This window comes from Neofelis nebulosa, chromosome 5 (assembly GCF_028018385.1).
Source record: "Neofelis nebulosa isolate mNeoNeb1 chromosome 5, mNeoNeb1.pri, whole genome shotgun sequence".
Taxonomy (NCBI): domain Eukaryota; kingdom Metazoa; phylum Chordata; class Mammalia; order Carnivora; family Felidae; genus Neofelis; species Neofelis nebulosa.
Window position 1 is genome coordinate 110,779,676 of NC_080786.1, and position 26,635 is coordinate 110,806,310.

At 39.4% G+C, this 26,635-nt stretch overlaps 1 protein-coding gene across 38 annotated transcripts in view; it reads left to right on the forward strand.

Annotated features, from left to right (window-relative positions):
* Positions 1-26,635, forward strand: part of ABI3BP (ABI family member 3 binding protein) — a 261,584-nt gene that overhangs the window by 58,064 nt on the left and 176,885 nt on the right. For all 38 annotated transcript variants that reach the window (XM_058731566.1, XM_058731582.1, XM_058731576.1 and 35 more), the window contains exon 2: positions 6,622-6,801. In XM_058731566.1, the coding sequence (XP_058587549.1) occupies positions 6,622-6,801 (180 nt within the window). The remainder of the gene's footprint in view (positions 1-6,621; positions 6,802-26,635) is intronic.

Consider the following 26,635-nt stretch of genomic DNA (forward strand, 5'->3'; position numbering starts at 1 on the left):
TGAATAAGAATATTAGGCACTATTAAAAGTACTTTCACCAGTGCTGTAATGGCAAGATGATTGAATGACCTTCCATCAGAGGAAAGTCTTTCATCTCTGAGAAAGGCTTATTACTCCGAGATGAGGAAGGTCATGCCATGCCCATGCTCTAGTGGCATGGTATCATGCCAGACAAGAGATTCAACCACATTGAATTACACAAGTAGTTTGCTTTGTTTTGTTGCTGGGTCATATCCCATTGGATGGATAAGCCATAATGTGTTTATCCATTTAACTATTGATTGGCAGTTGGTTTGTTACCAGTTTGGTGCTGCTTTGACTATCTGCATACGAGTCTTCATACAGCTTTATTTTTCATTTCCTCCGGAAAAATACCTAGGAACGAAATTGATAGGTTATTTGGCAGCTGCCCAACAGTTTTCGCAAGTGGTTATACCACTAAACATTCACATTCAAAATGTGTGAGGGCTCCAGTTGTTCCAAATCCTGTCTAACACTTGTTAGTGACAGTCTTTTAATTTTATCCGTTCTTGGGAGTGTGATATCTTACTGTGATTTCAACTTGCATTTCCCTGAAGACTAATGATGTTGACCAGGAGTTGGTAAACTATGACCTGGTAGACAAATCCAGCCAACTGCCTATTTTTATAAGTACAGTTGACCTGTGAGCAATAGGGGTTTGAACTGTACCAGTTCACTTATACACAGATGTTTTTGACAAATACAGTACTGTAAATGTATTTTCTCTTCCTTATGATTTTCTGTAACTTTTTCTTTGCTCTGGCTAACTTTATTGTAAGAATACAAATATAGAATACATAGACAAAATAAGTGTTAATTGACTGTTTATGTTTCCAGTAAGGCTTCCAGTCAACAGCAGGCAATGAGTAGTTAAGTTTTTGCAGAGTCAAAAGTTAATGCAGATTTTCATGCGTGTGGTGACTCAGTGCCCCTAACCCCCATATTGTTCAAGGGTCGACTATGACAAACAGACACTTCCATTGGTTTACAAAGTGTTTGTAGCTGCTTTTGTACCGCAGTGGCAGAGTTGACTAGTTCTAGCAGAGAGCACCTGGTCTACAAAACCTCAAATATTTATCATTTGACCACTTACAAAAAGCATCTGATGACCCTGATGTTCAGCATGTGCTTGTTGGCTATCACATATTGTCTTTAGTGAGGAATCTATTTAAATCCTTTTCCCTTAAAAAAATATATTTTGTCTTCTTATTGAGTAGAAAGAATTCTTTTAAACATTCTGAATTCAAGTTTTTAAATAGATACACATATTGCAAATACTTTCTTCCAATTTGTAGTTTGGCTTTTATTTTTCTTGTTAGTTCTTTTAAAGTTCAAAACTTTAAAAATCTGATCCAATTTGATTTGTCAGATTTTGAAATCTATGCTTTATCTGTCATATCTGAACTGATGGGAATTAATTTTATTATTTTGATATCTTAGAAAATTGACTCTGTATAAAAAAAGGCACTAAATAAGTTTAGGGGTTGGCAGTATAAATGGGATGTGTGTAAAAAAAGAGAAACATACTATGGGTGATAATCAAGCTTGTTCTTTTAGTCCTGAAACAATTGAGTCATTATTCTTTTAAATATAATTTATTGCTAAATTGGCTAACATACAATGTGTACAGTGTGCTCTTGGTTTTGGGGGTAGATTCCCGTGGTTTATTGCTTACATACAACACCCAGTGCTCATCCCAACAAGTGCCCTCCTCAATGTCCATCACCCATTTCCCCTCTGCCCCACCTCCCCATCAACCCTCAGTTTGTTCTCTGTATTTAAGAGACTCTTATGGTTTGCCTCCAATTGAGTCATTATTGACATCAGTATTATAGCTATTTTTTTTTATTTCATATCTTATAGAAATTAATGTTGATCTGGTTTATTCCTAAATTTGCAATTTAGAATATTTCTGATGTCATTAGTGTTTTACAACACTGAGAGCATATTTTTCTGCTGCTACACTAATAGATAATTTTTACTTTAAAAAGAGAACTTTAGTATCAATTTTCTCTTAAGGTGATTTAATCAACTTGGCTAACTATGTATCAAACTTTAGGCCACATTCTGAAATATTTTAGAAAGTATAGGATAACCTTAAGAGAGCCTAGACATAAAAGAATATATCCTGTTGAATGGGTTGGAATGGTAACTCCTTTCTCACTGATCTGTGTCTGGATGTTTATAATAGTTTAGCTAAGTACCATGTGTTTGGGCTATGTTTCTTGACAAAGCTGAAACTGACCACAGCCACTCAGAACTCTGGGGTCAACACTAAATGCCTGCTCAGTACCTGTGCCTATAGCAAAGCAACCTCCGGTTGATCCAGAGAGTTCTCTGAGCTTACAGTGCTCCACCTTTTGTCTGGTGTTCTTGTCTCAGTACCTCCTTACTGATTTTAATGCCACAGGGCATGTATTTACTTTTAAAAATTAAAAGAGGATTAATTCTAATTTTATTTTGAAAGACTTTTTTTTTTTTTCTTTTAGTATTTCACAACACCCTTTTGAACTATTTGGAGATACTCTAGGGTGTTGCAAAAAGAGGATGGTTCTACTTTACCAATATGCAATATTTTTTCTCAACCATACTGGTGTTGTTTTCCTGTAATGTTCACATTCTTTATTTTGTCTCACTCTTCATTGGCAGAGGCTTTATTTCTCGTGTAAGATACAATAAAATGTACTGCCAGGACTCTTACTTCTCTGTACTCCTGGGCTTTTCTGGGCAATATATATGCCATTTTATTTATAAATGTTTTCCTAGTTAAGCTTATATCATGTTCTGTTATTTTTCTGTTAATTCTACCTTATGTCATTCACCAGAGGTTTTCATACAAACATTGAAAGATAACTGTCACCACAGGACTGTGTTCCAAAGCATTTAATTAGAGTTACTCAGAATGAAGCATAATTTATCAAAGATTAAAAATTATTATAGGATGCATGGAGATATACCCTAAAATATTGGGGGATATTGTCCACTAGTATAAAATTGAATACTAGTCCAAACATTCATTTGAAGCAAAGCTTGACAAAATTAATCAGATTGAAAGGGCAAAAAAGGTTAAACTCTTTGCTGAGCACTGAAAAGACCAATGGTGTAATAACTCAGTGAGCGAAGGCATGTAAGGAAGACAAACCAAAGATAGAGGGAATCCATACTACGTGACAATGTGAGCATAGGTGAAGGTGCATTGCAGAATGTGAGAAGATTATACTGGCCAAACAGAAGTCAGATAGGTTGAAAAGTAATAAAGGAAGCAGTAATGTGTGCCAGGGTAATTATAAGGGACTTGAATTCTTAGCTCCAAAGAAGGAACTGAGATGATCGTCTCAAAATACCATGTTTGTGATGCTGCTTTGAGGTCAGATTTGTCTGTGTGCATCTCTCTTTCTTTTTCAGGACTTTTAAAAATTTAGCTCCAGAGAGTAGGATGAATTAGAATTTTGGAAAAAGTTGGTCAGCTAAATGCCAATTCGTTCAAAGAGTTACATGATGTTGATATATTTGCTGGCATATTTGCAAAAGGGAGAAAGACTGGAGTCATGAAAATTCCTGTGCAGAGGAAATGAGAATAATTCCACCTTGTCAGTTGGTAATTCTGTTTACAGCCTTCTTTTTCCTCACTTGGTGCAGCCATCCTTTCCACTTTCCAAGTGGGAGAGGCCCATCAGGCCAAAAGGTATGAGCAAAGGTCTGATGTGATGATGCTGTGAATCTTGGCCCTTAGTCAAACATGAATGCAGCCTAAGTACAGTGAGATTCCTTCTTCTCTGCTTCCCAACAAGGGGTTGGAAATAGGCCAGTGGGTTTTGATTTACTGTGGGACCTGATAACCTTCTAAGGTAGTGGTATATGTCCTTGACTGATATTTGTTCCATTCCATTGAGCAGGATGGATCTAGGCACATAACTAAAAAGGGAAAATTTGGCTTGGACAAAATCTATGTTATAGCTAAAGTATAAACCCCCTCATCAAAATCTAATGAAGTTAGGACAAAACACCAGCAGTTAGCATCAACTTGAGTATCATGGTCTGGGTGTTGGGGTCACCCCTTACTCTGTTGGGTAATGATGAAGTTCTCAACGGCAACAGAGCAGGAAGTGCAGCTTAGTGAGAACTGAGATCCAGTTTTGACCCTGCACTTAACTTGCCGAGTGACAGAGGAGTGGCTGCCCTCAATTTAGTTGTTTGTGCTACGAGAGAATTGCACAAGATGAGCTAGACTAGATGAGTCTTCCTTGGACTTGAGATAAGCCACCCAGTATCTCCGGGTTTCAATTTTGCCTCAAGTATAGGATTAGCAATTTGAGATTCTAGAAGTTTATAGAAATTTTATCAAATTCTTAGGAAGTACAAAGTTCTATGTACATATGTAAAAATAGTGGTACTGGCTGGTGAGGTCAGAGAGTGGTTCCCACAACCTGGTATCCAAGAAGGGGCTGTCTTTATTTTTTCAAAGGCCTATTGGAATCCTTTTATGTAGCTATATTGAGGCATTCCAGGCTGATTTTGACTGGGATAGTATAAATTTAGTGTAATGACTTTGGGAAGCCCATGCTGTTCAGAGGTGCTGACTGGTGTTAATGCCATATAAATCTTTGATTCGTGAGAAATAGAATGTGGATTACTAAATTAATAAATGCAGTCTTTCCCGTGGGCAAAATATTTTGGGGAAAAAAAAAGAAATCTCTATGGAATAAAGAAAGAAAATAATTGAGGTCCACACTCTCTTATCTTAAAACTCTTGGGGCCAGATATGTTTTAGAATTCAGAAAATCTTTGGATTTTAGCAATGTACTAGGTTATCTAGACCAGATATTAAGTAACCTCTTCAGCAGGGCTTGGCCAGCACCCCTTAATTAAACATACTAACTTTCCTACAATTAAACATGTGAATAGTCACGCAGACTAGTCAGTAAGATTCAAGAAAGACTCAGTGGCCTCATTATGGTTCAGATTGGGTTTTGTTACCAAATAAGTTTAACCTAAATCTATAAAAAACCTTACAAAGTGTTTTGGATTTCTGAACTGTGGCTAAAAGGTTATCTATGGCCTTCATTAAGTAACAGATTATTGGGGCACCTGGGTGGCTAAGTCGGTTAAGCGTCTGACTTCGGCTCAGGTTGTGATCTCGCAGTCCGTGAGTTCAAGCCCCGCGTCGGGCTTTGTGCTGACAGCTCAGAGCCTGGAGCCTGTTTCAGATTCTGTGTCTCCCTCTCTCTGACCCTCCCTCGTTCATGCTCTGTCTCTCTCAGTCTCAAAAATAAATAAACATTAAAAAAAAATTTAAGTAACAGATTATTGAGCAATTACTATGTGCCAGCTTTAAGATAGTGCCATTTGCAGGATGCCTGGGTGGCTCAGTTGGTTGAGAATATGATTCTTGATTTTGGCTCAAGTTATGATCTCACAGTTCATGGGATGAGACCCTCATCAGGCTTTGCACTGACAGTGCAGAGCCTGCCTGGGATTCTCTGTCTCTCCTTCTCTCTCTGCCCCTTATTCATGTGTACACCCTCTCACTCAATAAATAAATGAAACATTAAAAAAAAAAAGATAATGCCGTTTTCACTAATCTTTGTAAACAACCCCTCAAAGTGGACATTGTTATCCATGATCCATAATTTTCAAATCAGGAAATTCAGGGTCAAGTACTTTCAGGAGTGGCCAGAGGATACATCGATAACTAAGTTGCAGAACTGGGATTTGAACGAGGCTCCTTCTGGCCCCAAAGACAAAACACCATGTCGTTTACTCACGGCTTAGTCAAGACCTCCGGTTAGTGCGATGATCTGCCACTATTGCCTACACAGTTAAAAAGAAAAAAAAAAAAGCTTTGAAAATTTAATTAAGATTTTTCTCCTCAGTCTGCACAATCTCTCTGGGAAAGTTCATCAAATGATTATTTAGAAACTGACAACATCCAGGTGGATCTGTATTCTTTTCCTGAGCATCGCACTTGAATATTCAACTTCCTTCAGAGCATCTCCATGCAGTTGTCTCACTGACCCTACCGGTTCCAAATAGAACTAAAGGTTTTCTCCTCCACCTGTCTCTTCTTTCAGAACTCCCTATCCTCCCATCTCAGGTACCCTTAAGCTGTCTCCCGGCCCTCACTCCTGTCCCTTTGTTTCCATCTCTATTAATCACTGAATTTTGCAGGAATACAGCTGGAGGGCAGCATTGATGAGGCTGGGTATTTTCAAAGCACAGTAGCTAAATTTACTAATTAGACATTTCAGATCCTTTGCCCCTCCCGACAGTATGTATAAAATGAAGGTTTTGACTAATTGTGGATAACCAAAATAGCCTTAAATACCATCTGCCCGCTCAATAATAAACTACTAAATATTAAGCCCTAAGATTTTTCTTTGTGTTCTAGACTGCTTTATACATTATTTAGTTTGGGTTTGGGGATCTCAAAATTACCCATGTTTTAGCCGTTTAGGTGGGTATGTCAGAATATTGGTTAGCTAAGTAGACCGCGTGCTTTCTAGCGACAATGCCTGTGACAACTAACCTTTACTCCAAATTTGCTCTGGGTTGCTAAATCAGTGAAATAATAGCCTGGTACTTTTTTGTTGCCATCTTTAGGTAAAAGGCCAAGCCTGAAAGTCCACATCAATACCACGAGTGACTCCATCCTCTTGAAGTTCCTACGTCCAAATCCAAATGTAAAACTGGAAGGTTTTCTCCTGGGATATGGCAGCAATTTGTCACCAAACCAGTACTTCCCTCTTCCAGCAGAAGGGAAACACACAGAGGCTGTGGTCGGTAAGATGTGTGGGTTTCAGGCACGGGAAGAAGACAGGTCGCAGGTAATGGGCACAACACGAGATAGAAATCTTGAAGGCAGGCGTCCTTTCTTCCATTCTCAGCCAAACCAAATGCCAAAACTACAAGTTATCTTCATAATTGTTGTAATGGATACAGCACAGTTCTTTACATGAGAAAATATGGGATGTGTACTCTGTGTGTACTGTGGAAATAATCAGCTTCATTGTCACTATACCGACAATCCCTGACCAGAGAACTTAAATTGCATAGGAAAAAAAATGAGCTAAAATGCCTCATTTTAGCCTGTCTATTTGGATCAATTTTTCTCTCTGTTTTATTTTTACATTCTTCTGGTGGAAAATAGAAACTAGAGCTTTCTGGGCATGTCTTCATGAGAAGCTACCCTTAAAAAGGAAAAGAAAATATATTACATTTTTTAAAAATTTTAGCATATTTCAGACAAAAAGATTAAAAGCTTTTACATGGATTATAAAATGTTACATTTCTTTGAAAATGTTTTTAATCCCATTAAAATGTAATTTGAGGATGTAAGCATCTTTAAGCCTTATTCAGAAAAATTATTTGCACGTAAAACCTTTTTAAAGATAAAATTTTTAAGAAGGGGATTATCTATTATGAATGCCTTCAAAGGCTTTCTGAACAGTCTCAGATGAGATTTGTATTTCGCTCCACTGCTAGGATTATTGCTAAAGGGGTTTTGCATGAAGTTCCCATGTTTAACCATGTATTTGAACTATCGTACATCAGATCTGGCATTCATGCATATACGCGAGGAACGTTGCATAAATATTTTTGTTCGTTCTTCACAGAGAAGTCTGTTGTACTTTACAATCAGACAGGAGAGTAACATTATTAATGAAATGTCTAGACTAGATTTTACCTAAGATAATTGTTTTAAAGCAAACACATTACACTTTGTTGCCAAAAAAAAAAAAATTGAGAATTACACACTTTTGACAAATGTTACAACACTAACCTTGGATCACACAAACCATAAGGAATTTGAAATTTTGCAAATATTCCCTCACCACATTCACTCTTTACTACAAAAGGTGCCTGGAAGCTGTATACTCACTCTCGGCACAAATGGAAGCAGGTCTCCTGACCCTTTATTTATTAAGTATTGGAAGTAATGCTTTATTTATGATAGTTTTCCCCCTTGGTTCTGTAGATTGAGAATTTGGTCAGTTGAAAACTTCCTTTTCATAAGAGGTGAAAGACTTTCAATCTTAAAAAGATAGAAGTCAGGTTGTTAATGAAAAATATGTGCAGAAAAGTAAAGAAAATTTTCTATTATAAATATACCAAGCTTTCAGTAGCTCAGTGATGAGGGATAATCAAAAGGACAAAATATACTTTTATTTATTTACTGTTGTTGTCATCCTTTGGAATTTTTTATTATGGAAAGTTCAAACATGTAAGGAGGGCAAATATAATGACCCTCATGTTTCATTATGTAACTTGAATACATATCACTGTTTTTGCTCTCGTGTTCTATGTATTCTTCATGTACACCATTTTTTTAAATTAGATTTTAAAGCATACCTGGATACCATATTTTTAAAACTGTGAACACTCCAGTATGCATCTCTAACAGATAGGAAATATTTTTAGTAATGCCATGTCTCTATCACATTACAATAATAATTTTACAAAATCATTTGCTGCCTAGTCCATATTTAAATTTCTCTGGTGGTCTTAAACATGCCTTCTTAGAGTGGTTTCCTTTTTGAATGAGGATCCAAACAAGGTATACTTGTTACATTTGGTTATTATGTCTCCTAAGTATCTTTCACCCTTTCTCTGCTCCCTTTCTAAGTGTTATTGATTTGCTGGAGTACTTGCCTCCTTCATCCTGGTCCACATTCTGTATTTAACTGGTTGCTTCCATTCTGTAATTTTTAACTGGTTTCTCCATGTCCTACATTTCCTGTGGAAAAATATGCAGATTTGGAAGCTGCGTTAAATTTAGATTCAGCTTGTCTGGGGAAATAAAACTTTATAGATGGCACTGCGTATTTCCTAAACCTCACGAAAAGAGGTACATAAATGGCTGGCATCACGCTTAGTGATGTTAAGACTGTTTGGTGTGCCTGGGTGGTCTCAGTCTGATCTCTCCATTATAAAATTCACCATCAAATTTTCACTTAATAGTTCTCACATCGATTGATGATTATTGCCCAGCTCCATTATTTCATACGGAGCTTATAAAATGGCAATTTTACATTCTAGATACATTCTAGATATAACCTAATTCAATTATTCTTTCTGCATTTTTTTAGCTGAAATTCTACAATAAAGAATTTTTTTATTTTTAAAATTTTCCTAATATACTATTTTAGGAAGGGCAGGATAAATTCTCATTGTAATAAATTGGTGCTCTGATAATCTCCAGTTGTGACCTATAATATTGTTTTATGATAAGTAACAGTGTATTGATTTTATATTTTTATATTTTTAAAGTTTATTTATTTTTGAGAGGGAGAGAGAGAGCGCGCGCGCGCCAAGCGGGGCAGAGAGGGGCAGGGAGAGAGGGCGACAGAGGATCTGAAGCGGGCTCTGTACTGACATCAGAGAGCCCGATGGATGTGTGAGATCAGACCTGAGCCAAAGGTAGACGTTTAACTGAGCCACCCAGAAGCCCCAACTGTTATATATTTAATGAGGTTTAATCAGTATATCCCTTATCCTACCCTTATGATCCTTCTCATTAGCTAGTTTGCTTATGGTCGGCTGTTTACCTTGGTTCACTATTGAACGGTGAATTTCTTGAAGTCAGGGTTTATGTTATTCTTTGGTTATTCATAGCAGAATGATTTACATTGAATATATAGGCAGTAATGATTGTGGCCCTGGATTGAATAGACTCAAGTTCTGTGTAGAATATTTAGCCTGGAGGAGGCCAGGAGAGTTAGTCTGATTTAGGCCCTTGTCATCAGGCAAGTATATTTCTAAGCCATCTCGGGTAGATAAAATATATCACTGTGTATCTTAAAGATCTCTAGGGACAAAGATTCCAGAACATCTCCTGGAAGGCTATTCCACGTAGCCTTTTTAAAACTTTTACCTCATCCTTTAGATAAATGTGTTCTTTTTATAATTTCCTTTCCTTCTAGTATTCTAGTGGAAGAGAAAAAAAGTTCCTCTTCTTTCCCTTTCCATCTTTCTTTCTGCCAAAGGATCTGTGTGGTTCTGCTTTGATTACTTCAAAATGAACTTGCATTTCCAAGTTACATGTTATTCTGTGGTTGCGTAAGTTTATTACTTATCGTCTTTCCTAATGATTGAATTTATGTTAATTGCTCCTAATTGATGAAGCAGCTATTAGTTTTTTATTGCTGCTATAACAAATTACCATAAGTTTGGTGACTTAAAACATCACAGACATATTATCTTACAATTCTGTGTGTCAGAAACCCAACGTGGCACTCTCTCTGGGGTGAAATAAATGTGTGGGCGGGGGTGAAAAGTCTTCCAGAGGCTCTGAGGGAAGAACTGTTTCCTTGCTTTTTGCAGCTCCTAGAGGCTTCCGCATTCCCCTTCCACCTTCCAACAACAAAAGTGAGTCAACTGCTTCTTATTCCACAACGCTCTGAATTCATCTTCTGCTTCCCTCCACCACTTTAAAAGATCCTTGTGATTATATTGAGCCCAGCTGGATAATCCAGGATGCTCTCCCTATTTTAAGATCAGCTCATTAGCAACCTTATTTATATCTGTAACCTTAATTCTCCTTTGTCATGTAACCTATTTACAGGTTCTGGGGATTAGGATTTGGGCAAACTTTGAGGGACCTTGATTCTGCCTGCCGCAAACTGCCATGTTTGATATTTGTGTCTCTATTATTTGTGCCACCAGTTTATTGTATGATCATTCTCAATTCTGTTCATCTGTAGAATAGCAATGAAATCTATTTTCCACAGATGTGCTGTGGGTGCATTAGTGAATTCAAGATTATAAAGTGATGAGTTGAAATCCCTTGAGTGCAAGCTGCTGTACAAGAGCAAAGAATTATTGCTTTGTGAAAAGAGCATAACTTACAGCCTCTCCTCTTACTTTCTTCTGTAATGAGATAGTAGCCTTTGTCAGTTGCATTGATCTATATGAAAACAGATGAACTTATTTTCATTTTCCAAATAATGTTAAGTGCCACATTGTGACATGTTTCATTTGTTTGATGTGTTGAAAAGAGTCCGCCATGGGGCGCCTGGGTGGCGCAGTCGGTTAAGCGTCCGACTTCAGCCAGGTCACGATCTCGCGGTCCGTGAGTTCGAGCCCCGCGTCGGGCTCTGAGCTGATGGCTCAGAGCCTGGAGCCTGTTTCCGATTCTGTGTCTCCCTCTCTCTCTGTCCCTCCCCCGTTCATGCTCTGTCTCTCTCTGTCCCAAAAATAAATAAATAAAAAAAAAAAAAAAAAAAGAAATACTCAAGTTAGCATTTAGTGACCTGTGGACTAAAACTCTCTTACTAAATAATCATTTATAAGTATTTCTATATTTATTTTAATAGTGGTCTCTCTTATCGAAAGAGGCATTTTCAGAAGTTACATACTGGTCTTAAGTGTAAAACTAAAAAACAAAACATTCCCCTTTGCTATTTATTCATATAGAACTTCTGCAGAAAAATTTATTTCATCAAAATCTTCTAAGATTTTAGTAGATTAATTGGAGCCGTGAAAAAAAAAAGGTAGTATTTTGCCAGGGGACTATTCATACATATTAATGGCCGTGAGAGTGCTGCAATGATGCGATAAAACATGATTCACATTTAGAAGATCTAGGTTCCTATATCCTTTTTTTTCTTAAACCCATCTCATAAAAGTTCTCATTTCTGGTTTACACATCCAGACATTGCTTTGTCACTTTTAGTGCTCAGCTGTTGGTAATTTTACAAACATCCAATAAAGTAAAATATGAGAAGTTTTTGATATCGAATCTTTATAGACTCACACTTTCTGATATTTTCCTGACATCTACAACTGTAATCAATATCACCTGGGAAGGAAAGCGTTGTATCCCATCACGTATGTAGTGCACGTTAAGGAGTTATTTCAGTACCCTGACTGCAAGAAAAGCTTGAATTGAAAATAAATCATATAGTTATCACTACCACAAATTCTGACTAAAGAATCTGTCTTCCAACCAGGTGTTGGGACTCAAAGGGATTTAAGAGGGCAAATTCCCTGTCCTGTTCTCACAGCTGCTAACTCTTCCATTCACTGCTCTTATAGGGCGTGTTTATCTCCGGCAGCTGGGGGTTTCTCAGTCTCTCTCCCCCTTGTCGCCATCTTGCTCCTTGCTCGTTAGAGTGGTTTCTGAGCTAGTTGGGGGAGGACACAGTGCTAACTGCTCCGAAGATGGTCTGCACTGGAAAGACCTTGGCCCAGAAGGCTGCCATGTGCTTTCTAGGGAAGATCCATGTCTACCCAGAGAACCGGCGTGACGTGGGGTAAGGTTATGCATGTACTTTTGAGTCAGACAGACCGGGACTCAAATTCAGTACAACCACTTACTGTGGGGTAGTTCTGGTAAGTCATTCTCTCAATTCATTTCTTTTATATAAAATACAGAAAAACCTTTCAGGAATGTTGTGAAGATTATGAATAGGTCATATAAGGCAGCTAATATAAACCCTAGTACAGAGTAGTATGTTTTATAAGTTTTGTCAGTTGCTTTCATAATATGCTGAGTGGTCTTGGATAATTTAACCTTTCTGAGCTTTGTTTGTTTCAACTGCTAATAAGAAATGAGCTCAATCACCGCTAAAGTTGTGGTCCATGCTAAGATTTAGTGCTAGGCTGAAAACCTTGGTCAGAGTGGTAGTCCGTCCTGTGGCTCTGTTTTCTCTTTTGATTGTTTAATTGGGAGGGGGGGGGCGGGGGAGTTGGGAAAATTGTAGAGGTATATTGTTCTAACAAAGCTGTCAGTAACTAAATAGAAGTAACCAAATCCATGTCTTTATTATACTTAATTAATGTGGTTTTTTTTGGAAGGGACAACTCCCAAAAGAGATTAAGAAACTAAAGAAACAGCAAAATTTTAAGACGATAACACTGCACTCTCAGTGCACACACTCGTCTGCCGTCGTCATGATCATCCTTTAACCGTTAAGGGGCATTTCCTGTTTGGTGAACTTTGCCAACTGGAGTCTTCAGGTGCCTTTTAGATTCTATAAGAGTGGCCTCTGAAGGAGAATGAGGTGAATCCTGAACAGACACAGCTGGAAGAGTTTATCATCACTAAATTTGACTTTTCCAGTCTGTCTTCAATCCAGTGAAGCAATTTTTAGCAAGAACATAGTAAGAATTTTCACCCATTCTAGTAAAATAGAGATTAAGATAAAAAGCACGACACTATTTCAATCACTAAACTGATGGTAATTTTATCTCAGCAAATTGAGGTCAAAATTTAATCCTCAGTTTCTTATTCTGAAATTTCTGTCTTTTAATTTCATGGGGGGAAAATTGATTTTAAAAATTTGAATAAGATTATGATGATCCAGAATAATATATATATTGTATGCTTAAAATACAATTTATATTCCTTTATATTATCAACACCCCTACATGTTTGTGATTTTTTTTTTAATTTAGGAAAATTTACATACTAGTGTCAGATGTCCACTCTAATGTTTTGATATTGTATATATTGGGAAATTATCACAGTAAGTCTAGTTAACATCCATTACCATACATAGTTACAAAAATATTTTTTCTTGTGATGAGAATTAAGATCTGTTCTCTCAACAACCCTCAAATATGTAGTATATTATTAACTATAGTCACTATGCGGGACATTAGACCCCATGACTTGTTTATTTTATAACTGGAAGTTTGTACCTTTTGACCCTTTCATTCACTTGGTCTCACTTTGTCTCCCTAGCAACCACCAATCTGTTCTCTATATTTATTAGCTTGGTTTTGTTTTTGTTTTAGATATACCTAAACATATAAATGAGATTGTACTGTATTTGACTTTTCTGTGCTTAGCATAAGGCCTTCGCGGTCCATCCACATTGTTGCAAATGGCAAAATTTCATTCTTTTTTTAGTGACTGAATAATATTCTTTGTGTGTGAGAGAGAGACAGACAGACGGACACTGTGTGGGTGTGAGAGGTGGAGAGAGAGACACTGTGTGTGGGTGGGTGTGGGGATGGGTGTGGGCAGGTGTCCATCCATTGATGGACACTTAAATTTGTTTCTATGTTTTAGCTGTTGAATGCTGCAGTGAACATGGGGATACATAAGTCTTTTTGAGTTAGTATTGTCATTTTCTTTAGATAAATACTGAGAAGTGAAATTGCTGGATCATATAGTAATTCTATTTTTAATGTTTTAAGGAATTTCAATCCTATTTTCCACAGGGGCTGTACCAACTTACATTTTTTTCTTCAAATTTTTATTTAAATTCTAGTTAGTTAACAGTGCTATATGGGTTTCAGGAGTAGGGTTCAGTGATTCATCAATTACTTATGACACCCAGTTCTCATCATAACAAGTGCACTCTTTAATACCCATCACCCATGAAAGTTCCCTTTTCTCCACATCCTCATCAACATTTGTTATTTCTTGCCTTTTTGATGCTGATCAGTGTGAATGGTGTGAGGTGATGGGTCATTATAGTTCTGATTTGCATTTCCCTGATGATTAGTGATGTTTAGAATCTATTCCTATGTTGGTCATCTGTATGTCTTTTTTGGAAAAATGTCTATTAATTCCTCTGCCCATTTTTAATTGGTCTGTTTTTGCTATGAGTTAGGAGTTCTTTATATATTTTGGTTATTGACCCTTTATCAGATAAATGATTTACAAATATTTTCTTCCATTTGGTAGGTTGCCTTTTCATCTTGTTGATGGTTTCCTGTGCAGGGCAGAAGTTTTTTAGTTTGAGGTAGTCCATTTGTTTATTTTTGCTTTTGTTGTTTTTGCTTTCGGTGTCAAATCCAAATATCATTGCCAAGGCAAATGGCAGAGAGCCTACTGCCTATATTTACTTCTAGGAGTTGTATGGTTTCAGGACTTATGTTCAAGTCTTTAATCCATTTGTGTTAATTTTTGTGAGATAGTAGTTGAGTTTATTCTTTTGCATATGGGTGTCCAGTTTTCCCATCACTGCTTACTGAAGAGATTGTCACTTCCCCATTGTGTCTTCTTAACTCCTTTGTCATAAATTAATTGACCATATATGTGTGGGTTTATTTCTTGGCTGTGATTTGGTTCCCCTGATTTATATGTATGAGTGTTAATGCCAATACCATACTGTTTTGCTTCCTCTAGCTTTGTAATATAGTTTGAAATAAAAGTGCATGATACCTCTAGCTTTGTTCTTCTTTCTTAGGTTTGCTTTAACTATTTGGGGCCTATTGTGGTTCTACACAAATTTTTACAATTTTTCTACCCCCCCCCATACATTTTACCCTTACTTTCTACATTTATATAGAAAGCAAGAGGAAATGCACAATATTTTCTTTCAGCATTGCAAACTGTAGAATTTCAGTGGTCTTTTTCTCTCGTAGAAAGGTTTAAGCATGCTTTACTCATGTTTTATGGAAGTGGGATGAAATATAAGGTAATGCAGACTGCTGTTTATTATGCTGAGGATAAATATATCACCTTAATGATGAAAAGACCTGAATTTTTACTTTAAGTGTCAGGAGGAAGATGAGGGTGGAGTCACTGAAGAAAAATAGCTGAGGTAGAGGTTGAAAATAACTGAAGGAACTATATAAGCACTTGATTCCATTGAAGAATAGTGAAAGAGGAGCAGGATAAACTAATGGCATGAAAAGATGAAGTGCCAGCCTTTGCAACCATCTCAGGCCCTATCTTCCTTGGCAGAATACTTAAGGATTAATGATCTTAAACAGGAGGATGTGAGAGGAGACAAGATAGCAGCTAGTAATACATACAAGGCAGTCCCCAAATGCAGATGAGGGATGATAATTATGCAGGGGGAGTTAGTCTTACTAGTTCCCTTTTACAGATAAGGAAATGAGTCTTCAGGAGTTGAAGTCAACTTTGTAAAATTACTTAGGTCATAAGCGGCAGGTCCAAGGTTTGAACCCAGAGAGTCTGGCTCTAGAAACTGAGCTCTGAAACTCTACTGCCTCTAAAACTTTGGGAGTTTTACCTGTTCTACAATAGAAAGTCCATAAACCACTGATAGGTTGCTTCTATAATGTCCTTCAAACAATAAACAGGGAAAAAAGGCCTTGTATTCTGGAAAGAGCCATTGGCTACCTAACATATTAAGATTTAAATGAGTGAAAATACATACAGTATGTCCTGGGTCCCCAAAATTGTTCTCTCCCACTCTTTGAACCACCATCACTGTCTCTAATTGCTATGAGATCCCCATCTGTTAAGACTTACCTCCTCTGCTCTCCGTGAGGCCATTTCTGGCCAAGGCAATCAATATCTATATCCCTCTCTATGGATATCCTAGAGGCTGAGTATATTCTTTTACCAACATTCTTTTTTTTTTTAATTTTTTTGATGTTTATTTTTTGAGAGAGACAAAGACAGAATGTGAGTGGGTTGAGGCAGAGAGAGAGAGGGAGGCATAGAATCTGAAGCACAGAGCTGTCAGCACAGAGCCCGAAGTGGGGCTCGAACTCACGAGATGTGAGATCATGACCTAAGCCGAAGTCGGATGCTCAACTGACTGAGCTACCCAGGTGCCCCACCATCATTCTTAATAAATGACTATCTGTTTTTATTTTTGTGTGTCTTATCTGTTCCCACACTGTACCCAGATAGAAAACCCTCAGGAGCTAAGGACCTTAGAAGACTTCCCTTTTTACCTCCAGTGTTGGCATAAGAATGAATGGCAGAGATGCAACAGAGAGACCCAGGAAGTCTGAAACTGCTATGGGTCATGTCGAGGATAGATTTTTCTCTTTTGTTTAGAACTGTTTTTGAGAATGTCATCTAGTTCCTTCTCTGGAAATGGTTTTACCACTTGGGAAGTATTTGGCTTTGAATCTTCCAGATTAATCCAAATATTTCATTTAAAAGATAGGAATCTCAAAATCACTTGATTTTCTTCTGAGGTGCAAACTTTAGCAGAACTTAAGTTTCAACAAAGTTTTTTTTTTTTTTTTTTTTAAAGAAATTGGCCTAATAGATATCAAGTTAATAAATATTATGCCATCGTTTAAACAGCTCACCATGAGTTTATATCAGAAAGGCCTGGTTTCATAATAGATGACCATCTTGCCATGTTTTGATAAAGATAACATCTTTTCAAAGTTCTATTTTTCTGTTGGATTCAAATGTATTGTTTTCATGGACTTCCTGGCCTCACCAAACAATAGATACTGTCTCCCAAGTTGATATTTTCTTGGAAATAAAATAAATTTACAATATTTCAATATAAAGCATGACAGGTTTTTTCCCCCTAAACATAGTGGACAGTGCACAGTGACCAAAATCTAACTTTAAAAAAATCATCCTTAATTACATCTAAAAGGGTTCCCCAACATAGCTCGTGGTCCTTTGGTCATGGGCCAAAATGAAATTAAACCCTATCCCAGATTTGTTGTTTTAAGAGCCTTGCTGTTAAGATGCCTTAAATGGAAAGACAGCTGCCAGTAGAAGGATAAATTGGAGTATGTGGAACAGATACACAAGAACGTACATAACTTCAAAATTTCCTTTACTTTGAGGAAGAGATCTTCCAACCAAGGAATACAATCAAATCCCAGTCTCCTAATGATCCACATGTTATTTCCTTACTTGTTTCATTTTCCCTGGGCACTTAATGCCTAGCACTGAAGGATCATGCTGGAAGTGCTATGTCAGGAAGGCCAACTTTTGGTTATATTCTGTTTTGGATTTCTCCCTGTACGTTATTTTGTTTGGTTTGTTTTCATTTGTGTCCTGTCTCACTAGCTGGTGGGTTCCTTGGTGCCAGAGCTGGATCTTCCCTTCCTTCATGTACTCTGCAATCAGGGAGGTTGGATCTCTGGTGTAGGAACTGACTACCTGGAGTTAGATTGGAAGTTGACTGGAGGGTCTCCAAGTCAACAAAATAAAATGCCTCTATTTGTCCAGAGTGGTAATCTCTGGGAGAAAAAAAAATTTAACTGTGTAAATACATTGACCCTACCCTATTTCTCAGGCACAGTTATAGTTTAAGCCTGTTATTCTGGCACAGTTAGTACTCTTCCCCTTTCTCTCCAGCATCCAGGTTAGTGAAACAATTACATGTTTAATACATACTTAACAGAAAGCCTTGAATTCTTAGCATAGACCCCAAGTCTTTCACCATCAAATTCCAGACTAGTAGCATAGCCTTTTCTCCTGCTACTGGGACACTCCTCAATGAGAAAAGAGGAACAAAATCAAGAAGAGGTTTGATACAGGTTTGCTTTTGATGAATTCCATTCATGGGCATGTATAGGTTACTCAACAAATGCTGGAGTACAAGTTCTCACCAAGCTGTTTACTGATGGTTTAGTGTGGGTGACCCCCTATGAGCTGGGCCCAGGCTTCACAGAAGTTACATCCTCATAGCCAGTTTGTGAAGCACAAAGTATTATAATCCTTCTCTACCCAATGAAGACAGTAAATCCCAGAGAGGTTAAGAAACCTGCAAGTGGCAGGCTGGCTCCAGAGCCTGTGCATTTATTCGACCACCATGCCACAGTCCCTTCCCCATGGCATGAGGGGATTCTCTTACCTTTGAGCCCTGTGTAAAAGCTCCTCTTGGGGGGCGCCTGGGTGGCGCAGTCGGTTAAGCGTCCGACTTCAGCCAGGTCACGATCTCGCGGTCCGTGAGTTCGGGCCCCGCGTCAGGCTCTGAGCTGATGGCTCGGAGCCTGGAGCCTGTTTCCGATTCTGTGTCTCCCTCTCTCTCTGCCCCTCCCCCGTTCATGCTCTGTCTCTCTCTGTCCCAAAAATAAATAAAAAAAAAAAAAAAAAAAAAAAAAAAAACAAAAAGCTCCTCTTGGGATTATTCCTGACCCCTGAGCCCTTATCCCTACATGGTAATGCCAAGGAACACATTGAAAATGAAAGAAAAATCCCTGCTGATTTGAAGGCTTTGACTTACTACCTGCTAGCTAATGTGACCTAGCTTTTATGATTTGAAAGAAAAATACCCAGATGAAGTCCTGATTTTTTGATAGTACTTCCTGTAGAGATAATAACAAAGTGATGAACTCACTGGAAAATGTGTGTGTGTGTGTGTGTGTGTGTGTGTGCGCGCGCGCGCATGTGTGTGTGCTACAGCCTCCTTCCTCTTCAAAAGCAAGCCCTTGCCAAACCTGAGGCCAGTTCACAGACAACACCCTCCACTAAATTTCTCTGTGGGGTGCACAAATAAAACCCAGGCAAGGAAAAAACCACAGGCAATAAAGTCAACAATTTTAATGTCTAACAGGACTGCTAAACTAGAAAGGGATGTAGACTGGATGTGAGGGCAAGTGGGTAAAAGAACTAGCTTATTAAATATTTGTTTCCAGTGTCAGGGAGAGAATGTGTCAAGGCTGGAAAGAGAGGCAGGGTTATCTTGGGACAGTGGCTGAATGAGATGCTCCAGACGGAGTGCCTGGACCTTAGGAAATAGCGAGATGGTATATCAGACTTGGGGTCAGTATGTGGAGACTGGGGAACAGAAGGGTCAGGTCAAGGCTGGCCTCACAGGCACGTGACCAGTGCACTCAGAAGGGTCCAGCATTAGAAGTTCAACGCTTTGCTGTTGCTGCTTTCTCAGTGATGGTGGCATACGTGCTGAGGGCTTAGTGCCCGGGCTCCTGTGTGCCGGCCTCCCAGCCCCTCCTCTGGTTTGGGCTTATCGCCTGGTCCCCTGCTACCCCTGGTACTAGGCCTCCTTCTCCCCACCTAGCCTTGGTGACTGCTGCTCCCTTTACCCTTCAGGAGGGACTTGGGGTGCATGTTGGGAGTTGTGGTAAGAACACTCCCTTGGTGACACCTGGCCAGAAGGCTATAGTAGGGACTGCCAGGCATTTGTGGGGTTATTGGGCATGCACATGCCCCTCTCCTACCCCCATTGAGATATAGTCTGTCTCAGTTGAGAGATGGCGATCCCTTGGAGTCTGTGGGTTGGGATGGCAGGCCCATGGGAAGGGGAAATTGACTTTTCAGCCCTTGGGGGTGGGGCCAGAGGTAAAGGGCTTTGATCCTGATGCTGACACTGATGCCAGAGGGTTCTACTGCAGCCAGGAGGGAGAAGGGAGGGTCTGCACTCAATTGCAGAGTGCAACGTTAAACAGCCAATACTTACTGTGAAAAATTGAGACAAATGCTGTGGAAGGAGAGAAATGTTTTATACTTAGGCTTCAATGTCTCTCCCCTCCGCCCAACCCCTGCTTACAAAAATAGGGGTTTCATCCTTTTTGTTTGTTTTTGCATTGATCAGGCCCACACAGAATGTAGTTGGTGCTGGATGGCATGTGTGTTTTCAATAGCTTTCCCTCCCCAATTCTCACTGAAATTAAAATAAAACTCTCAGAAAAAGTTTCCAGCAATGTCTTCCTCCATGGAATGTGTCTTTGAAATGCCATTCTGGAAAAATGATGCATTTTTCCATCAACACTCATTCAGGAAGCCATGAGGAGTACAGGACTATAGCAGAGCCTCTGGCGGTGGTGGAGGGTTGGGGGGGGGTGTGGCTGGTGGAGCACACTGTTGTTAGAAAAAGCCCTCTTTCCTCCTCCAACCCTTTCTTCCCACCTGTTTCTTCCCCACATCCTCTCTTCCAGCCGCAGCTGGGTCTCCTTTCCTATGGAGAAGCTCTACTCACTGCAGAATGGGGGTGAGGGGCTGCTTCTCATTGCTGTCATCCATTTCAAAAGAGCTTGAACAACACCTCTTGTAGTAGAAACACCAAAGAACGCTGTCAGCTCCCTTCAGAACAGATCTTCATCTGAACATTCTGGAATCCCACCATTGGAGGCTGTTCCTAGCCAGTTTTGCATTAACAGTTGCTCTGTGGTATCCTTCAGCCCTTCCCATGGTCTCACCTGCTGGAGGGGCTGGGCCTGTGGGCAGCTTCTCAGAGGCTAAGGGTATGGCAGGACGTCCCATCAAGGTGGGGATCCGTTCAGTAATCAACTGATTTTTGTAATGGTTCTGGAAATAATTGCTCAACAGTGTAGGATTTGCTTTAAAATTTGCTTTAAACTTTTCAGGTGAAAGAAAGAGAAGGATAATCCTTACATGCAAACCATGTATTTATTGTAGGAAAAAAACTTCAAAGGAAAAAAAAGGTGTACAGGCAGGCTGATCAAAGAATAAGTCAGCAATTAAACTTTCCTGGCTTTTTTTTTTTTTTAAAGGTGATTTACTTTTGCTATACCCAAGCCCCTAATTATTTTTTCCTTTCTCCTTGAAAAGCCTTAGCTCTTGCATCCTTCTGGCAATAAAGGCTTGGAGGAACAGATCCATTCATTCTTTCTGAAAATGTTTGCCTTTCCATCACTATGTTTCCAAGTTGAAAGGCACAGAAATGAACAAAACATGAACTGAGTCTGGATCAGATTCTACGTGATGTTCCATCTACCACATCTTCCTACAGGGGCTTAGAAATACTCTAAACGGTGGAGGACTTTTATTAATTAGTGAGGATTCATAATTCTATAGGCTTCCATTTGTATGGACAACTAAGGGCAAAAGCTAGTAATCTAAGTGATTTATTAAAATTACTAAACTCTTATATTCATAAACTTAGTAAACATAGTAAATTTCATGCACTACTGACCTTAGGTAAAACTACTCTGTCTTCTATTTGAACTTTTGGCTACCATGAACCTTTGCAAGACTGTAAGCTAACATATACCTAAGCAGACATTGCTCTTTACCCAGTTTTCTAGAAAAATGCCCCATCAGTTTTTTTCCCATAAGGATACCAAACTTTCTGAAGGGGTATCAGTGATGTTTCTGAGTGGGTCAGGTCTATCAATTATTATTCTAGCTTTTTAATATGTAATTACTTGAGGGTCAATTATATTATTTTGTGGTGAGTTTTTTGGTGGTGGTAGTGGTTGTTACTCTCCTCTGGAAGGATCTGTTTCATCAACCACATTTGAGCTTCTTTTCGAGTAACGGCTTCAGGATGGATGTGAACTGCAGTTCAAATATGAAGCACTTCTACTCTGTTGCTGAAACTGATTGGTGTGGTATCAGTATGTTGTTGCCACTTTATCACTGGAACTTGAGAATGGGTGGGGTGGGAGCAAGGTTGGTTACTCCACTGGAATTTAGAAATTAACGATGAGGTGCCTTTCAAGAAATGAGCAGACACCTCAAACTCCACACCCGAAAAACAAATAACCCAGTGAAGAAATGGGCAGAAAACATGAATAGACACTTCTCTAAAGAAGACATCCGGATGGCCAACAGGCACATGAAAAGATGTTCAACGTCGCTCCTTATCAGGGAAATACAAATCAAAACCACACTCAGATACCACCTCACGCCAGTCAGAGTGGCCAAAATGAAGAAATCAGGAGACTATAGATGCTGGAGAGGATGTGGAGAAACAGGAACCCTCTTGCACTGTTGGTGGGAATGCAAACTGGTGCAGCCACTTTGGAAAACAGTGTGGAGGTTCCTCAAAAAATTAAAAATAGATCTACCCTATAACCCAGCAATAGCACTGCTAGGAATTTACCCAAAGGATACAGGAGTACTGATGCATAGGGGCACTTGTACCCCAATGTTGATAGCAGCACTCTCAACAATAGCCAAATTATGGAAAGAGCCTAAATGTCCATCAACTGATGAATGGATAAAGAAATTGTGGTTTATATACACAATGGAATACTACGTGGCAATGAGAAAAAATGAAATATGGCCTTTTGTAGCAACATGGATGGAACTGGAGAGTGTGATGCTAAGTGAAATAAGCCATACAGAGAAAGACAGATACCATATGGTTTCACTCTTATGTGGATCCTGAGAAACTTAACAGAAACCCATGGGGGAGGGGAAGGAAAAAAAAAAAAAAAAAGAGGTTAGAGTGGGAGAGAGCCAAAGCATAAGAGACTGTTAAAAACTGAGAACAAACTGAGGGTTGATGGGGGGTGGGAGGGAGGGCAGGGTGGGTGATGGGTATTGAGGAGGGCACCTTTTGGGATGAGCACTGGGTGTTGTATGGAAACCAATTTGACAGTAAATTTCATATATTAAAAAAAAAAAAAGAAATGAGCAGACAAGTAGCATTTACTGTCTTTTTATATTCTAACTCCCTGCCAGATTGGACACCCCTCTATCTCAATGAGGCTCCCCTCTCTTCCTCATGGACCAGCAGGCCAGGGATAATGTCTGCAAGTTTAGGCAAAGGCAGCTGAGGTAGAACAGCAGAGCCAAGGACCCTGGCTGGAGCTCTGTTTGCTTCTCCCCTCCATGGCCACAGTCTGGAGGTTTTTTTTTTTTCTCCCCAGAATTGACTAGCGGCTAAGTGGTGGAACTCTCTCTGCCTGGGTTTCAAACACAGGGAAGCTTTTCAAGGGGATTTTTCGAACAGACATTACTCAGTGTTTGTGTTGACCAAATAAGCCACAGGAGCTGTCTGCCAAATGCTAAAAACTAAAGGGAATTGATTGTACCTGTTTAGGACAGATTACAGTTAAGTGTGGCATGTGGACACTTGAAGATGGAAAGAAAAATTGATATTAATGTATGGAGACGTCCCTGGCCGTAGTTGTTGTTTTAGGTTTTATCAGTGATTTTATTCTTTTTTTTTATGTTCTTATTTTTGAGAGAGAGAGGGACACAGTGTGAGTGAGGGAGGGGCAGAGAGAGGGGAAGACACAGAATCTGAAGCAGACTCCAGGGTCCAAGCTGTCGGCACAGAGCCTGACGCGGGACTAGAACTCACGAACCGTGAGATCCTGACCTGAGCCCAAGTCGGATGCTTAAATAACTGAGCCAGCCAGGTGCCCCAGTGATTTTATTCTTCATTTATTAGTAGTATTCTGATGTGCCACATTGGCATCTAATAAAAATACTTCCCTTACTTTATCAAATTCTAAAGTAGCTTTAACTATAAAATCACACCATTCTTTGATAAAGAATTAAAAAACAGGGCGCCTGGGTGGCTCAGTCGGTTAAGCGTCCGACTTCAGCTCAGGTCACGATCTCACGGTCCGTGAGTTCAAGCCCCGCATTGGGCTCTGGGCTGATGGCTCAGAGCCTGGAGCCTGCTTCCGATTCTGTGTCTCCCTCTCTCTCTGCCCCTCCCCCATTCATGCTCTGTCTCTCTCTGTCTCAAAAATAAATAAAAACGTTAAAAAAAATTAAAAAATTAAAAAAAAAATTAACAATAAAGCCATTGATTAATGATGCTGCTTTTGCATCCCCTAGGGCTTTTATTTTATGCTCACTGAAACAACTTCCTTTGCCTCATTGATACATAAATTTCATATTACCTGTTTTTTATTAACAGATACTTCATTTTTTTAAATAAACTCTTTGTGTTAGAATAGCTTTACAGAAAGTTGCTCCTATAGTACCAAGAATTCCTATATACTTCAACTTCTCCTATTCTTAACACGTTAATATTGTGCATTTGTTACAACTAATGAACCAATATTGATATGTTATTACCTAAAGTTGGTACTTTATTTGATTTCCTTAGTTTTTACTTAAGATCGTTTTTCTCTTCCTGGAGCCCATGGAGGGGTACCACATTACATTTTGTCATGTCTCTTTCAGATCCAGTGGACCACATCAATTTCTTTTTACTTTGGATGAGAAGTTCTGGTTAGATATTTTGTAGAATGTCCTTCAATTTAGTTTTAACTAATGTTTTTCTCATGGTTTGACTGGGGTTTGGAGCTTGAGCAAGGAAGATATTACTTTAAAAAATGTTTTTAAGTAAGATAAACAACCAAAATAGAAAAGATTCAGTAACAGCTAAATACTTTTCACCTTGGGAGTCTGACCCTTCTGTGTCAACTTTTGACTCTGAGTTCTCAGGAGCCTCGTTTTCCCCACAGCACACCACTCTGTGTTCCAGTAAGAGCCCCGGTGAGGCAGCAGCTTTGAAACCCTTCTCCGCTGCAATTCCTTCCAAATCACTGACCCTCTTCAGCCAGTTTTGAAACTTTCAGGGGCGTCTGGGTGGCTCAGTTGGTTAAGCATCCCACTCTTGATCTCAGCTCGGGTCGTGATCCCACAGTTGTTGAGTTTGAGCCCTGGGTCCAGCTCTGTGGTGACAGTGTGGAGCCTGCTTGGGATTCTTTCCCCCATCCCCCTCTCTGCCCCTCCTCTGCTTTCTCTTTCTCTTTCAAAATAAATAAATAAACATTTTTAAAAAATCTGTCAGTTTCTTGACCTTATTAGGACAGGCCTTAGGTCAAGTTGTGACCTTGCTGTCATTACCTATTTGCTGTTCTTCCACCCTCTGATCAGGTACCTACGGGCCAAAATTCCAGCAGGGGCCAGCCCAGCCTCTCAGAGGGGCCCTTTGTGTGAACAGGACTCTAGCTCCACATCCTGTGTTCTCCTTGCTGAGTTTCTAGGACCCAAGTTCTGCATCTCGGGAGACTTTCTAAGGCCCCAGTTAGTTCAGGAGGGCGAAGATTTCAGCCTCTTCCCCTGGGGACCCAGAGGCAGCTGTCTCTCCCTCTTGGCAAGGGAACCAAAGAAAAAGCATCACTGTTGTTTTTAACCCTCTAAATCATAGTAGGGGTAATTCTACCTATTCAACCTCCTTTTTTTTTTTTTTTTTAAGACTACAAAAATCTAGTTACTGACAAAAGGTGTTTGTGGACTGTGTTTAGCAGACTCAAAGTCACCTGTAAATTCATTTTCATCTTGAATCCCTTCTCTGGACCTTGAAAGGTGTCTGAGGTGATGTCCACCTCCCGTAACCCAGACCGTTAAAGCACTGTAACAGTTTGTTTCCTGGCCCCTCTCCTGCCAGAATAGAGCCTGCACACCTTCCCCAGGTCTAGTCTCTAACAAAACCTTTGCCAGCCAGCTGTCTTCAGCTCATTGAGATGGTGGTTCTCTACACCTTATGAATTCAGGAAATAAGGAAAGGAATAGGAAAGGCATTGGGCCAAAATATTCTCCCTACTTGTTGCCTGATGCCCTTTCTGTGTGTATTTAGTAGCAGATGTATGCTTTTCCCATGTAATGAAAATAGAATGTGTCATGAGCACAGGCACTGTATTAACATGAATTCACTCACAGTAACTTGGAAATGGTTGTTTTTGTGATCCTCTCTGAGAACAAGTGAAAATAAATTTGAAGAGGACAGCCATTCTCAGTAAAACAAGGAGGCACCTCAAAAGGGAAAATGGACAGGGCGCCTGGGTGGCGCAGTCGGTTAAGCGTCCGACTTCAGCCAGGTCACGATCTCGCGGTCCGTGAGTTCGAGCCCCGCGTCAGGCTCTGGGCTGATGGCTCGGAGCCTGGAGCCTGTTTCCGATTCTGTGTCTCCCTCTCTCTCTGCCCCTCCCCCGTTCATGCTCTGTCTCTCTCTGTCCCAAAAATAAATAAAAAATGTTGAAAAAAAAAATTAAAAAAAAAAAAAAAAGGGAAAATGGACATAGAAACTGAAATCTGGGTCTTGGTGAGCAAGTTAGTTCTAATTTATAGTTCTGGTAAGTTGGCCTCGTGTGTAAATACTCCAGTAATGCTTCTAACCCACTGCCTCATTTTAGTCCCCAAAAGAACACATAATATAGTTGATTATGTTCTTGTTTCCTAATTTACAGTCTTAGATGCTTATTAGAAAAGCTGAGGGGCTCCTGGGTGGCTCAGTCTGAAGGGTCTGACTCTTGATTTTGGTCAGGTCATGATCTCACAGTTCATGAGTTTAAGCCCCACATCGGG